The 16,934-nt window shown below is 40.1% G+C and overlaps 1 protein-coding gene across 1 annotated transcript in view; it reads right to left on the bottom strand.

The window, feature by feature from the left end:
• AADACL2 (arylacetamide deacetylase like 2) overlaps window positions 1–1,523 on the bottom strand; it is a 75,492-nt gene extending 73,969 nt beyond the window's left edge. The window contains 1 exon segment of the mRNA XM_053598851.1: window positions 1,395–1,523. Within this exon segment, the coding sequence (XP_053454826.1) occupies window positions 1,395–1,523 (129 nt within the window).
• Between the last annotated feature and the right edge of the window lie 15,411 nt (window positions 1,524–16,934).

The raw sequence follows: 16,934 nt of genomic DNA, 5'->3' as shown, positions 1-16,934 counted from the left end.
CTAAAAAATAAAAAATAGAAGTAGAAACCTCATCGTCAATGAATCAAGGAATTGGTCACATTTTGCATGTATGACTTGGGGCACACACCTGCTGTAGAGTGAAGGACAATGAAAGAAAATGTATCAGACTTGAAGCAAGGTACAGTTTTCTACCAAAATAAGTGTCATGGTCCTTTATAGCAAACCCAACAATTCTTTGATTAGAAAAACGAGTTGCAAAGTTGTGGTCAGGCCATGGGGGCTAAAAGAGTCACAGGTCAACCCAGCAGAATCATGAAACACAGTCCAAGGAGAACCTGTACTGTCAAGCCCTTTTGGTTCCTCAGGTGTGGGTCTCTCTTTTGGGGATGATGGGCAAAGGTAAACCTGAGAAGCACCGTGGGAGCAAGAGGTCACCACAGAGTGCACACACCTTAGAATGGCGGTGTGCACACACTCCAACCTCCTAAACAGGGAGCTGTATTCCTCTTGTAAAGGAAGTGAAACGCTGGGGAGAGGGTATTTGCAACCACACATCCAAACAGAAACGAAGAGCTACTTTTATCATTTTTTCATAGGTGCATAAAAAGATTTAGTTTTACCCTGTTTCCCCAAAAATAAGACAGTGTCTTATTTTAAGGTGAGCTCCCAAAGATGTGCTAGGTCTTACTTTCAGGGGACGTCTTATCTTTCCTGCAAGTAGGTCTTATTTTCGGAGGATGTCTTATTTTCTGGGAAACAGGGTAGAATTAACTGCTCCACAGGAGAGCTGGTTAGCTTGTAAGTGGTCCCTGAAGAATGCTGCTTCTCAAAGATGTTAAAATAGTATCTTTCTTATACAAGGAAAATTCAAGGTAATAGGGAAGGAGACAAAATCACAATGACCTAGTTTTTCCATGATAATCCAGGTTTTAGCACAGATGGTTCTGCATCCTGGGAAACCCCTCAGTCTTGGGCCAATGGGGATGGTTGGTCACCCAAGGAAGGAAGCACGATTCCTCCAACATTCTTCAGTAAAGGGGATCCTAAAGATTCTATTCTCACTTTAGTTTGAAAACTACGTTAGGAAAGAGGAATTAAGTAAGAGAAGTTGAGCTGAGATAAGAAGACTCTGGTAAACGACCATCAACATCCCAATTGCAGAAATTGGTAACCCTATTACTGAGCCCTTCGACATTAACAGAAACAAGAACCCTCATACCTGTAGCAAAATGATTGCTTGATTTCTGAATAGGATACTATTAACCTAAAGAAGCAACAAAGACATAAGGAAGCAGAGAAGGCTGCAGTTTTCCAGTCACGTTCCAAAAAGACAGCTGCTACATTCCCATGTGGTGGCAAGGGAAAGTTTGGCAGTGAAAACAGCGAGTTTTATTGAAACTCCAAAACATGGTGTCTCGTGTGACTAATGTTACCATTTCCCTGGCTGCTTCCTTAGAATTCTCCTCTGGAGTGGAATTAATCATTAAATCAATGAAGTCCTGCTGCTGATCCCAAGTGGCCCAGGATGTGGCACACAGCTCAGATGAGTGACTGAAGCCCATGTCCCTGGTGATTGTCTACCAAGGGCTCAGCCATAACTGTAAATCACAAATTGGTGATAGCATTCATCAACCTGCTCTTTCATTTTCTTCAGCACTTATCAATCCAAAGAGAAGGGACGGTCCACTGGGCCCTGGCTTGAGGATTGGCCATGGTTGTGATGATTAACTGGTGGGTTCATGCTGGACAGGGAAAAAGAGGAGGGAGCTGAGAAGTCGGGAGTACCAGGTGACAGTCAAGAACACAAGACTTGGAAGAGCAAGTAGAGTGGGTCAAACGCTACAATCAAAGGATAGAATGCCAAAGTTCAAGATTTCAGAGATGAAACAATTATTATTAGTCTAAGGTCTAGAGTAGTGATTTTCAACCGGTGTGCCATGGCACACTAGTGTGCTATGAAATGATCTTAGGTGTGTGGCGAAAAATTTTTGAAGATCATTAATTACATTAATTTTGAAAGAAGTTCAAAGTGCAGGAAGTATATTCTTTTATTTTTTAACTCCATTTTATTGATTAACGTAATTTAAGTGTGCCCCAGGTTCAAGGGTGCCGCAAGATAAAAAAGGTTGAAAAACACTGCTCTAGACATGAAAGTAGGTTGCTAAAATAGAGTGAAGAAAATGTCTTTTAAGTTGATGACTGAAGGAATTTCTAGGGGCCTGGGCAGATCAATGTGAACATTGGATTTTGCCCAGAATTACGTTAAAAGTTCCAGTGAGCCTTGGGGAACCCCGTAAGATGGGAAGAACTCACTAAAACAGGCTATCCGTCTCACGTGTCTTCCCTGTGGTTGGCAATTTCCAGAGACAGATTTATACAAGAAACTAAAATTTGGGGAATATTTTGACCCAAATTATATTACTGTACATAATGCTCAGAAAACTGAATTACCATCATAAATTGTGAACTAATTACTCCTACTCAAAATACAAGCTTTGCTGGCTTTGGAAATGATTGAGCAAAGGCCTCAGGGATAAGACAGCCAAAGAATTGCTAAACTGCCTAAGTATCAACAAAACTGGTCTCAAATTGAAGCCAGTCACTTCAACTACAGGATAAAAGGCAAGTATATGGAAGGAATGACTAAATGATCACCATATGAACAGCTTGGAAGCAAAAGTCAGAATCTTTCACGTGTGTGTATCTGCTGTTGCCATAGTTGCAGTTGTCAACATGAGTTGGGGGGGATGGAGTGAAGAGAAGGAAATTCGCTCTATGTAGACGTGGCCCTTTCAACTTTCTGGGCTGATGATGACTGGGTGTGCATGGAGCTGACTTCTCTTTGAGTTTTCTATCACTTATCTTATTTCGTGCAGATTGTCCTATTCCCCATTGTGGCCTCAATATAAACATTAACCAAAAATTGCAGATATTAAAAGAGGATTTTTTTCAAGAAATTGAGACTCACTCTATTTTCTTTTTTCTTTTTCTTTTTTTGAGACCGAGTCTCATTATGTCACCCTCCGTAGAGTGCGTGGCATCACAGCTCACAGCAACCTGAAACTCTTGGGCTTAAGCAATTCTCTTGCCTCAGCCTCCCAAGTAGCTCGGACTACAGGCACCTGCCACAACACCTGGCTTTTTTTTTTTTTCGTGTTTTGTTTTTGGCCAGGGCTGGGTTTGAACTTGCCACCTCCGGCATATGGGACCGGCGCCCTACTCCTTGAGCCACAGGTGCCATCCCCCAGCTATTTTTTTGTTGTAGTGTTCATCGTTCTTTGGCAGGCCTGGGCCCAGTTTGAACCCGCCAGTCCCAGTATATGTGACCAGAACCCTAACCACTTAGCTACAGGTACCGAGCCATTGTATTTTCAAAACAGTTATCTTAATAAGAATAGCAAACATAGACAGAGGGTGCCAAACAAAGTGTATGCATTTTAAAAAAGGAAACGACAATATTAAAATTGTAATATTCAATATATATCAATATCAAAAGATGAATATTGCAGAAGTCAAATGGGACTTGAACATTACAGTTTTATACAGTTTTTTTTCTTTCTTAAAAAGTGTACAGATTTTTCTGGCACCCTCTGTATATATTATGTGCCAACCTCTGTTCTATATACTCCATGTTCATGGATTTAGCTAACCCTCACAATAACTCAGAGATGTTACCATTATTCTATCAGTACAGAGATCACATTCAGAGAGTAACTTTTGCCCAAGATAAACCCTTGATTTACACCTGGGCAGCCTGGCTCCAGGCTCATGTTCTTACAATTAAATCACTGGTTTTCAAAGATAGGTCACCAGATCAGCAGCAGCAACAGCACCTGGGAGCCTGTTAGAAATACAAATTCCTGAGCACCTCACCAAACCCTCTGAAGCCGAAACTGTGGAGGTAAGGATTAGGAATATGTGGGTTTTAACAAGCTATTCTGGAAACTCGGATAGAGACTCAAGTTTGAGGAATGCAGCAATATGCTACGCCCACAAAGCAGCCATGCAGTAAGAGTTTGTATATATGGCAAAGGCCTTGCTGATAATATCTCCACCCACTTCGGGAGCTCAGAACAATGGCTATTTCAGAATTTCAAGATTGAATTTTTAGGACCTGAATTCTACTAAAATAAATTTTACCTAAGAACTCAGCAGAGCCATGTTCATAGCACAAGCCATCCATCTGTAGATTGGAGTAGAAAAATTACACTTTCTCTTTGTCCACCGTTGTTTCCACATCTTCCATTTCAGTTTCAATGGGAGGAAATGTAGCCAAATGTGTGTCTCAAGTCACAGGGTCTGGTCCAGGTAAAAAGTCACCCAGTTTCTTCAGAGTAGCTGTGGGTTAAACTGTCCCACGTAAGCTGCGCAAGGCAAGTCTGTAATGGTTAAAAATGGCTTTTGCTAACACAAAGGCAAAAGGAGAGCTGGGCTCCCCCTGAGGCATACTCAGAGCCTGTTCGTTTGGAATTAAAAATCCAAAAGGGAACAGTTTCTCTGATGTTATGCTCCGGTTAAGTCCGTGTGCAGAGATTAACAATCTCTCCATTGGAGATACTGGCCAGAGGTTGACAGGTGTTAAAAACACATTGTCTTTGGAGCCTAAAGGTCTCTGCCTTGTGGAAGAACAAAGTCATTACTCCATTATGAGGCAAACTGTGTGCTTGAGGGATTTTATTTCCCCTTCTTCCCCAGGAGTTGTGATTTTTATTTAGATACCTTGCTCAAGGGTTAACACATGTCTGAGAAGAAAGAAAAAGCAGAGAAAATTTGTAGAGTTGGTGTCTCCCCACAAGTTAATCTTAGATAGAAAGAGTTGGAGATCATAGATAAAGTGTGTACGTGACCACCAGTGAATATAAGGTGGTCAAGGATAAAGATCCTTTGCTACAAGCCATCTCATGCGGTGTAGCCTGTTTCTTATTTACCCTTAATAATTGCAGGAGCGAGCTTGCACCCGCCGCAAAGCTGCTATTCTCTCACTTCTCTGCTCATGCAACAGTAGCATCTACAGATACAGCCAAACCCACTTGGTTAGACATCAGCAATACGACTCCAGGTGACACTCTGCTGGACCATTTAAAATTTTACATGTCTATTACTGTGAAAAAGTGTAATAGTAAGTGTAATTCTCCATCCCTTTCAAGAATGTCGACAATGTCTTTTAAAATCAAATTAAGATATAAAATATCATTGACCATAGCCAGTGTCATATAATTTTTGAATATACTTTCTGCTCAAATATGCATCAATACTTATATTAAAAGACTGAGGAAATAAACCAGCTTGTTAACAGTGTCTGCCTCTAGAAAGTGGAGTTATTAGAAGTGCTTTTTCTTCTTCAAATTCAACAACTACCTGCCTACCCCAAACCTATTAAATGTCTTATATGCGACTCAAACTGAACATATGAAGGAATAACTGCCTAATTTCTGTCCCTCTCCTAACGAAAATCCTTCCTCCATTTCTTTTAAATCTTAGTTTACAGATGCTTAGGGGAAAATCTCATGGTCATTTTACAAACTAAATCTAATTTGTCAGAAATTCCATTTGGCCAAAAGTATCCGGAATGGACCATTTTTTACCAGCACCACAAAACTATCCTGACCAATGTTGACCACGTCACACCTGAATTATTGTAGTTGTCTTCTTGCTGGTCAGCTGGTTTTCACTCTGCCTCTGCAACCTCTGTTCTCCACCAAGTTGCCGGAATGACCCTTCTAAAACATGTCAAATCACGTCAGGCTTAACTGAGACTCAGTTAAGTAACTTGTCTAGAATCTCACAGTTATTCCAGGTGATAACTGGAATTGAGATTATAAATCTAGGCAGCAATGGTGTCCTGAATCTAGGGAGAGAAGGCCTTATGGTTTGCCATGGCTTCAACATTTATCAAGTACTGCCCAGTTGCCTGACACCAGTCAGGTCCAGCCATGCTCTCTGGAAAAAATGTCCTGAGCCTCGACCCCATTTATTTTCTTCCGAATTCTCTAACTCTCTACACTGCACTGAGGTCAACCAGACCCTTGAGCACTTTGGAACGCATGCTAGGGAGCTCCCAGAGAATGGCCCAGAGGCTATTTCTGGACAGTGACCTGGCAGGTGGATGGCCGCTGCTGGCTATTGCAGTATGTCTTTCACGCTTTCACAGGGCCATATGAAATTGGGTCATAGAATGGTTAACTGTGGGTGACTCTTACCCCACTCACAGGACAAGTTCTCGGCTTAGAGCTACTGCTGGCGTTGAGGATTGAGCCAGATGTGTGGCCCCTTGCCTTAGCTCCTGGCTTTTTGTGTCATGACCCCCACGCTACCTACTATCTATAGCACCTGAGGACGCTGGGGACAGTGGTCTCCCACCTTTTGTGCCACCACCTCGGTTCCTCGGGCCTTCTGCCTTCTCTGGCAGTGTTCTGGGGGCTCCACAGACTGCTGTTCTGGATTATCCATGATCCTTTCTCATCCTTGCACCCTCAGAACTCTGTTGCTATGATGACAGTGGTCTCTCCTGGATCCATTTTAATCCAGGATGGATGAGGAATGGGCGTTTCTTATGCAAAGGGACTCCTCTGTTTTACCTCTCACCGTTTGTCACCAACGGTGACAGTGTATGGAAGGCACAGGTGGGGTCCACACTAAAAGATGAAACATTATCGGGTGATATGTTGCACTAACTTCATGCTATACAATTCCAATCTGTAAATCTAAAATGAGCAAGTGAATTATTGTTCTCACCTTTACTTCCCCTAAATTCTCTGCATTAAACTTGTAGTCATCACAAATACCTATGGGAGCCCTTAACACACCTTGGTAAAAATTTTCCAAGCCAATATTTACGGGGGTCACAATGTACAAGGCAGTCTAAGTAATGATGTAACCAGCAATTAGGTAAATGGTGTTAGGGAACTGCAAAAGCCAGATGATCTCTATTATTTCAATACAACAGCTTCCAATGAGCCCTTGCATTGTGAGTAACAACCTTATAACATCATTTCTCCCTTTTAGTCACAGTGAGATAATGAATATGAAGAGATGGTTTGGAGAACTGAATAGGCAGAGATGGTGCCTGAATATAGTAGGACAGTAGAAACGAAAACAAAATAAAATATCAGCACAATCTAGACTTTTTTTTTGCCATTAGTCACCATTGCCTACTGCATTTGTAAAAAGGATGCTGTATCTCGGTCTTGCTACAGCCTGTTTCTGTGTTGAAATTGTTACATTAAATAGTATCACTACTATTTTCTTTCACTATGTACCCACCTCCCAACCTCAGACCATCTAGAGCTTATATTCTTAATACCTATTCCTGCTAGCCCATACCTCTCAATTCTTCTCCCAACTATTTATTTCCATTTTCCTTTCTCTACACTGTTTAGCAAGCTTTTCTCCTGCTTACTTTTCTCACCTATAAATAAAAATCTAAAAACAGAAACAGAAATTCTATGATTTTCCTCTTCTCTCTAGGATTTGTCAAAGGATAATATTCTGATGACCTTAATCAAAATCATTGTAGGACTTTTTAAAATACTATACAGGCTCTCAGGTCCCACCTAGATCAACCAAAATTGTCCCTTTGGGAACATAGGTCAGGTCAGATACATGAAATCAATCAGGCTGTTTCAGTCACAGGCTTCAGCTTGAGACTATGAACTTAATCACAAGAAAAAAACAAAAACCAGTGGAATTTGTTACAATATATAGTCCTGATGACAAGAGTCAGCTGCTAACTACAGTTTTATTAGATAGTTACATGTACTGTAACGTTATAATACTTATAATACAAGGTACAGAGTTACACAGTCACCCTTCAGCCTAGAACCTCTTCTGCTCACTTGTTGACTGATTGCTGTGTCCTTTATAACCACACTACCCCATGAAGGCTTCCTGGCTCTTCCTGACTCTACCTTCAAAGGCCTGGTCTCCTCTGGGTTCACACTTTGTTCACACCTCTTTTCATAGTAATTATCACACTGTATTTCTGTTTGTTTTTCCACGTGAGTGTCTCCTCCTCCAAATTACGAGGGTCTTCAGGGCTGTCTTTTTATCTCGAACAATTTGTTACTATATCTGTCCCGTAGTAAGTGCTTAATAAATATTTGTAGAATGAACAAGAAAAACTTCAAAGAACAGGCCCAAATGATTTTGCAAAGTTTTAAATGAAGCGCTATACATTATCTAAGTGCTGCTTCAGAAATGAAATACAGTGTTTGAATATACCCTTAAATTTTATTGATTTCCACATGGAAAACACATCCTGTGTTCAAAGTCAAAGAAGCCTTATTGTAGGTCATAGCTCCCTTCTTATCCTTTGAAAGTAGCGTCAATAATGAGGAGCTGGTGAAATGTTGCTACACTATAAACAATGCTAAAAATACACACTTGATGTTGTTGAGTTTGGTCTTCCAAGAATCAAACCAGCTACATGTGGCATTTAAACTTAACATCTGCTTTTTAAACTGAGCTGTTTGTGAAACTTTTCAGCTTATCCTTCAAAGTTATGTGAAGAGATGAGCCTTCTAGTTAGAACAGAGAGGGGTCATGTGCAGAAACAGAGGAGGGATGGGGGCAGCCGGAGGAGGCAGGTGAGGAAAGTAATTTGACCTCTTGCCACTCTCCTTGTGCTGACTTCCATCTGCTCAGCTGAGAATTCCTGCCACAGCTTCCCGCCTCCCTCCTCCTACCCCAGCTCCCCTGTCAGCTCATCCCCCCAGGATACTGCCCTCTCTCCACAAGTCTCATGATGGCAGCCATCCTTAACAAAAGACCATTTTGGTTTTAGGCAGCCTAAAAATTCAGATGCCCTTTTTTAGTATTTTAAATTGATATATCGTAAGCTGTACATATTCTGGAGATACCCTTGATCTTTTACAATGTTCAATGATCAAATCAGGACAATTGGTATATCCATCATCTCAAACATTAACCTTTTTTTCTGTTACTATTTCAGGTTAATATGAGGGTACAGACAATAGCCGTGTCCTGCACCCAGGAGATGTGCCCTGCACCTTTACACTGTGCCCATTAGGTGGAAGCCCACCGACCCCCCTCCTGCCCTCTCCACCCATTGAATGGAGTTTTTCTCTCATGCAGGCAGGTATTAATTCATCTACCATCTATTAATATTGAGTACATCGCATACTTCCTATTCCATTCTTGTCATACTTTACTAAAGAGAATGCTGTCCAGCTGCATCCAGCTTAATACAAAAGGTACTCTATCTTTTTATGGCTCAATAGTATTCTATGGTACACATATACCAGCATTTATTAATCATTGGTTGATGGGTGCTTGGGTCAAACATTTATCTTTCCTTTGTGTTGGGAACATTACAAGTCTTCTCTTCTAGAGAATATACAATAAATCGTTAACTAGAATTTCTCTACTGTTCTATCAAACACTAGAATTTATTCCTCCTATCTAACTGAATGTTTGTTTGGACCCCTTAACCAATTTCTAAATAGTCTATAACTCACTAGGAAGGAAAAACATAATAAATCAAAAAGAATGCCAAAACGTAAACAGCTGGCGTTAATGCCCTCTCCATGCGGAGATGTTTTTCCACGTGGAGTTGATGCCCTCTTGATTTTCTTCTGAGTTATATATATGATTCCTTCAGAGACAATCAGATCACCTTCCAGAGTCAGAGCAGGCTTCCATAGGAAGACCTGACACTTTCCAAATTCTTCCTCAAACAGCTCCTTTTATTCCCCACATTCTATAATCACATTTATTTGTTTTAAAACTTTTGTGGGCTTGTTTATTTATTTTAAAATCTCTAATGGTGTTTACACATCATGACCTAACAGGGGTACTTCAGGGTAAAGATATTTGTCGGATCTATTTCTGATACCAAAAAGACACTGGTGGTAATGGTGCCAGGGACGTCAGGGGATGGGAAGGAGAGTCAGAGCCCATCTGCGCTGCCTGGAGTGAAGGACTTGGGACATCTTCAAGCCTATTGGATTCGCCTCCCAATTTCTCCTGAGCAGTTCTACAAAGAGTTTGTGCAAAAAGCACAGCTTTTTGCCATATGTTCTTCAATTCCCTTAGTTAGGACCAGCCCTCAATATCTAAATGCTTTGGTATTTAAGGCCTCTGTGATCTTTGAAGACATCTTTTTTTATTAACTGAAGCACATGAGTCCAAGTTGTGACTAAAGACAGAAAGTCATTCTGGGCCTTGTCAGTGAAGCCACACTAAGATTGCAAAACAATAAAACGAGAAGAAAGAAAAGATGATGATGTGTCACTGATGCAATAATTTAGCTGTTCATGTCACATGTAGAACATGGGTACCCATTTTCCCACAGAAATAAATTCTACCAACTATTATGTGTCCCCAGCAGAGAAGGAAAGAAGACTCAGAAATTCATTTCTATTAAATTATCAATTGCTCTGTTAAAGATCACTGTAAAAATGCTTTGATTTATCCACACTTCCCTATTCCAAATATCCAAAATACACTGAGCAAATTAGGACCCTGAAAATGTACTTTGAGGGCCCGGCTGAAGCCTTTCCAACTCCCCCCCAACCAGTCCAGAACCAAATTCCTGCCTTCTGTCTCTGCATCACCAGGGCAAGTGCTTTAATGGTCCTTATTACCTATGTATCATCTGGCAAAAAAAAAAAAAAAAAAACAACCTTGAGTGTGGTTAAAATTAAATTCCTCGGAAACACTTTTTAAAATATTGCATATATAATTGAATTAGGCCACTAAATATTTGGATTACCTACCATCTTTAAGATATTACAAATAAAGGATACAGAGTTATGATCTAGTATGGAATTTACAGTCTAGATGGAAACTATACCCTCCTGAGAAAGGAAGACAAGAAAAATGTGTTTTTTGCTAGTGAAGAGGAACAAAGCACCAAGGAAGGCGTGACAGCCACTGTTAACCTCGATGGCCATTTCATGCAGGACGCTGCTGGTCAGGCCCTAACAAGGCCGCTGAGCCCCCGTGGCAGCATAGAGATTGTTCATTCCCTTCCAAGGCTGCTGTCATAGGTAAGTTGAGGAACTGGACTCCACGGCACCAGTCAAGGACCCAGGACACTCTGTGCACCCAGCAAAGGGTTGAGTAACTATAAATTTAGTCTAGAATAAAAATGCTTTGAAGATTCAACCACTTTAAGATGGAAAGATAGTGCGTAACGTTGTGACCTATGAGGAGGGATCTGTTTAAAGTGTATTATAATGAGTAATCACATGGCTGATATTTACTTTTACTGTGAAAATGAAAAGTAGCAAAGAGAAACAGGAGCCCAGAACAGCTCTTTAAGGAGATATCTTCGTTGTTCTCCAGAATTGCTGGCTTTTCTGTAAATAAAAGTGAAATCATTGATCTTTCATTCTCTTCTCTGTTGATTGGCGTAGGGGACCAGAGGACAGACTCCTTGGTTAATTCAGTCTGAAAAGAGAAGGAAAATCCTCACAAAGGAGGCAGTTGGTAGGTAACTGAGATAACTGTTGGTTTTGAACAACATTGCTTTGCTTTTAATGATCATAAAAATATCTATGAACTCAATTCTTGTCTCTCTACAAGTCTGAACCAAACGCTAAATGTTAGGACTGGGAGAGTTACCTAAACCAGAAAATGAATTTTGATATCTTTGCTATTACCTACATCTGTTAATAACTGATAACAGTTCTCTGAAAGATAGGATTCAAGTTAAAGTGCCAGGCAGAGGGTAAGTTAAAAGGCAACAAACAAGGAACCTTCATATACGTACTTACAGAATAGCATCTTTGAAGTGCCAAGGCCAAGGGTGGCAGTCCTTGGTCTTGGCAGGGCATACACAGGCCTTGCCAATGGAGAGAGCTGCATTCAGACCCCAGCTCTCCACTCGTTACCTTTCTGTTCCTTCATCAGGGTACTTTACCTTTTTCTCAAAGTTGTTAGTTTTTTCCTCTGGTAGAGAACATAGATCTTAAAAACTTGAATGTACTTTCTAAAAGGAATCAATGTTTAGTCCAATAATTTTGTTAACTTACTATCTCTGATTATAAAACCTACCTGCCTCCCTCGCCCCCATTCTTTCTCTCTACTTGGCTTCCCTGCCTCCCCTCCCTACTTTCTCACAGTATTATACATAAAATTCTCCCCACAGGAAGAAGAGCTTGAAATTCTACTTAGTGAAAATTTTATAAATACATTTCTCACATAATAACAAAAATAGGGTAATAAAAACACCAAAGGACTACCCCTGGCAAAGAAGACACAGAAGTTAGGAATTGGTGCCTCAACTGAGAGTTGAAGATGAGAAGGTAAAGAAAGTCTTTAGAAGGGCAACAGGGTAAAATTTTCACAGGTCTTCGCAGGGGTCCTCAAACTTTAAATAGGGGGCCAGTTCACTGTCCCTCAGACCGTTGGAGGGCCGGACTATAGTTTAAAAAAAAAACTATGAACAAATTCCTATGTACGCTGCACATATCTTATTTTGAAGTAAAAAAAACAAAACAGGAACAAATACAATCACACCGCCTCCTGTGGCCCGCGGGCCATAGTTTGAGGACCCCTGCGTGAGTCTAAAGCTTTTCAGAGAACATTTTTTTCTCAGAGATTCCCCAAGACACACCTGCCAAATACAAATTTCAAGTTTCCCTCTATATGGTAGTGTTCTTGATTTACGGGCCTGATATTTGCCTTTTCAAGAGTTCTCATACTTATCATCAAACCTTACCTTCACAGCACAGAGAATCAAGGCAGGGCGTATTACTACCTGATGTAACATTTCATCAACACACGAAGTCCTTCTCATGCTGAATTTTCCTTGGCACCCAGCCAGCTAATCACAAAGCCCAGTATTAACTCAGATCTTGTGATTCCAATCACTAGGCATTCTAAGATCAAGCTTGTGAGCTGCTCTCCCAACCTTTCTTAATTCAAATATCGCCCACCTTATCCCAGACAAAATGCCAAGTGCTTTGTATGCAATCTCTTGAGTGCCTATAGCCTCCTGCAAGTTAGGAAAGCGTGTGCTTGCTTTACAGAACAAATAATGAGGCTCAGAGAGATTAAGAAATTCTCCCTAAATCACACAGTGAACAGAGCCAGGATGCAAACCCAGGTAGTTCTCTAATACACTTCTCTCATATCTTTTCCAAACCAATGTCACTGCAGCCTTTCTCTCCATTGAACATCCATAGCTTTCTGGCTGTGTCAAGTCTTTAAAATGAAGTCAACAAACTCCCTTCTCCACTCACCATTTCACTGGAAGGGCCTGAAGACCAGCGATTGGCTTGCTCTATTTCTCTGCCATCCCTAGCCTGGAAGACCTGAGACCAATTTTGAAGTGAATAGCCCCACCCTTAAAAAGTCATCCCAAAGAAACCAAACCCAGACTTGTGACTCCAGGCACTTCGCTCTTATTGAAGACATGATTGCAAGAGGGACTTTACCTAACAATTGCAATCAGTGTAACCTGGCTTATTGTACCCTCAGTGAATCCCCAACAATAAAAAAAAAAAAGAAAGAAAAGTAGTAAATAATTAATAGAAAGTATCCAAATTAGTAGAATGCTTAAATTTCCATAGGAAGCAAATAGGGGACCCCATTTTCATTTGCCAGTGAAGTGAAAAAAGTGATGGCAAACATTCCTTGGGTGTTTGAGGTTGTTTTTTATTTAAGAAGGCAAGGCCTACAGTGATCAGGCGTATAGGCAGAAACTTCTAGATGGTAATACGTTCTAATTATTTGATAAAGAAGACTAAAGCAACTCTCAGTTTTAAAAACTCGTTTACGCTGGATACGTTGAGTTTTGAAAATTCATCAAGTCATGCAATTAATAATTTTGCACTGTTCCATATTCATGTTGTACTTTAATAAAAGGTGTGCTAATTACTGAAAAATAAAAATAAAAGCTCATTTATAGTCTTCAGGCCCTCTCCACCTACATTAAATCAGTTCATCTCTCTGTAGTTTTCAAGGGAAACAGTGCCTAGGGCTGATCTCTTTCTGGATTTAACCTTCACAGACTTTTCTTCCATAATGTTCTTAGTATTACAGTTCTTCTGGAAGCACCGAGCAGGAATCCACAGAACCTCAGAGTCTGCACAAATTCATCTTTTTCAGGGTGGGAAATATACTTGGGCTAACATGTAGTATCTTCTATTGTAAAGTTTCAAATGATAAGTTTCAAAAGGAAATAAGATTTCAGGGCAGCACCTGTGGCTCAGTGAGTGGGGCGCCAACTCCATATACTGAGAGTGGTGGGTTCAAACCCGGCCCTGGCCAAACTGCAACAAAAAATAGCCGGGCATTGTGGCGGGCGCCTGTAGTCCCAGCTACTGGGGAGACTGAGACAACAGAATCACCTAGGCCCGGGAGCTGGAGGTTGCTGAGAGCTGTGATGCCACAGCACTCTACCAAGGGCAATAAAGTGAGACTCTGTCTCTACAAAAAAAAAAAAGAAAGAAAGAAGATTTCTTTCACTGTTTCCTGAAGAAATAAATAAGGTGACAAAATAGCTTAATCCTTCATTGGTCATATGTATTTAAGGTGACATATCAATTAGTCTCAAATTTTTAACAATCCCTGGGCACCAGAAACAGAATAATCTCTTCTGGAGAGATTGATGGTGAGGGGCTGAGATTTTGGTTGCGTCTCAGACCAGTAGACCATCAAAATGAATTTCCAATCTGTATTAAATGAAGACAGTGAAGTGTAAAAACCCTGGAGAAACATTTACTACTAACTACTGTTTCTTAAATGTCAAATTGTGCCAAATTACTCTCTCTGGAAATGTCACAGATGAAAATTACATCAATGGTTTTTGGTGTCCTGAGTGCCAGGAATATATATGCTTTCACTCACTTGAGTAATTGTCTTGGAGGGAAGGAAACTAACTTCAAACAGTCCAGCAATCATCTCAAAGGCACACCTATCAAAGTGAATCAGCCTGAAGTTTTAAAGAAATGTTCATGTTTTGCTTCTTTGTTCAACTACACATAACCCTCTTCCCTGAGAGAGCTGAAAAGCTACCTTCTCCATATCCTTCATGGCTTTTCTACAAGGCACCTCCCCAAGGCCTTCCCACCCTGCTTTTTAATGCTGTAATCGCTTCCCTTCCTGTTTGTTTTTCTCCAAAGCACTTATTGCTAGACGACAAAAATATTTATTTCCCTACTTTCTTTATATATTCTCTGTCTTCTTCAACTAAAATGTGAAGTCAGGAAAGCAGGATTTTTTTTTTTTTCCTGCCATATCCCCATTGCCTAGCACAGGTGAATACAGGTGCTCAGTTCTTACTGAATGAACAAGTTACTAAATAAATAAACTAGTATAGGACTCTTACTGAAAGTAAAGACATAATTTCAGAGCTGTTAAGAAATAATGATTTTTCCCTATAACTTTTAGGGGCCAGATCCATTTTTAGTAAAGCCGCAGATTTTTTTCTATATATATGTATGTAGAATAGCCACAATCCACATACTTGGAAAGCAATAAATTACACAGAATGTTTCTGGAGTGGAAACGTGGCTTTGAACCCCATCCTTTTTTATTGTCCTCATCTCTCAAGCAGTTGCTGGAGATAATGACTTGAGTATGCAAATACACAGTGCTTTTTGTGATAGAACTAAAGAGAAGTATCTGGCTAAAAACCAGGAAGAGTAAGGGATTTTTGTGAAAATATAAAGAAAATACTGGATGGGAAAACTGTCACTCTAAATTTCTGTGCTTCCATTTCTCAAGCTGGATCACACTGAATGCAAACTGTATCAAAAATGGTTATGCCTCCATTGACTATGTCATCAAGGCAAGTTGGAAAAAAAAATCTTGATTTTCCTATTGTTAGGTTTTATGAAAACTAATTATCCAATTTACAAAGGTAAAAAGAATATGTGTTATGCACAAAATGAATAGAAACTAAAGCTAGGTATTAATTGCAGGTTTACTTGACCCATTTGGTAGTATGGCAATCAAATTATATAATAAAAATGTATATAATGTGAAAATTTTTAAATGATAGCAATATATATATAATTCCTTAAATAAAATGGCTTTAAAATTATACATTATAGAATATCTATGTCATAAAATAGGTGAACTGACAATTTAATTTATTGCTGGCATGCTATGGTGAAAATTTCTGCCAAGTCTTAACTTAGAAGTCCAGCTCTAACACACGTGTGAGAAACCTCAACACATGCAGGCGAATTAAGTGTCCTGACTTTCGGAGTTTGGTTCTGTTGCTAATTAAATACCATACATGGTCTTCACAGACGTGGATTCTCTGGGACTCAGTTTCCTTCTCTGTGAAGGGAAGAGGTTAAATTTGATTATCAAAGTAGCATCATGGAATGCTAGATAGGACCAAAGGAGCTTTGCAATTATTTAGTCTAACATCTGTATTACAGAAGAAACAAATAATAAAGTACCTAATATCTGTTACATATGATGATTTGACTATTAATCTTCCCAGTCAGATATTTTTATAGTAACTTCTCCACTTTTACCAAAAAATTAAATTAAACTAAGCCTTCTATTTTAAAAGCATGATAATGGATATTATACAAGATAAACAAAATCTGTCAGGAGTAAATTTCTGACCCGTGACAGCAGTTTTATTCCTGAACATGCCCCCAATTGAAATAGTTCTACCCACTCACACAGAGTTAAAACCAGAGTCATCTGAGTACGAAGACACCTGAATGACGTCTGGGCCCATATTGATGCATAACGGCCATCACTGATGAAACAATATTTGGTAAGATGTAATATCCATTTTAGTTAAAATTATTCATAAAATAAGGAGAAAGGGGGTGGAGGAAGGGAAGAGCAGAGAGAAGAAGGAAGAAGGGGGTGGGGGAAGGGAAGAGCAGAGAGAGGGAAGGAAGAAGGGGGTGGGGGAAGGGAAGAGAAGAGAGAGGGAAGGAGGGAGGAGTTGGAGGAAGGGAAGAGCAGAGAGAGGGAAGGAAGAAGGGGGTGGAGGAAGGGAAGAGCAGAGAGAAGAAGGAAGAAGGGGGTGG

This window comes from Nycticebus coucang, chromosome 8, assembly GCF_027406575.1.
Source record: "Nycticebus coucang isolate mNycCou1 chromosome 8, mNycCou1.pri, whole genome shotgun sequence".
In the NCBI taxonomy this organism is placed as follows: domain Eukaryota; kingdom Metazoa; phylum Chordata; class Mammalia; order Primates; family Lorisidae; genus Nycticebus; species Nycticebus coucang.
Note: the sequence above shows the minus strand (reverse complement) of the source record. Positions and strands in the feature narration are given on the sequence as shown.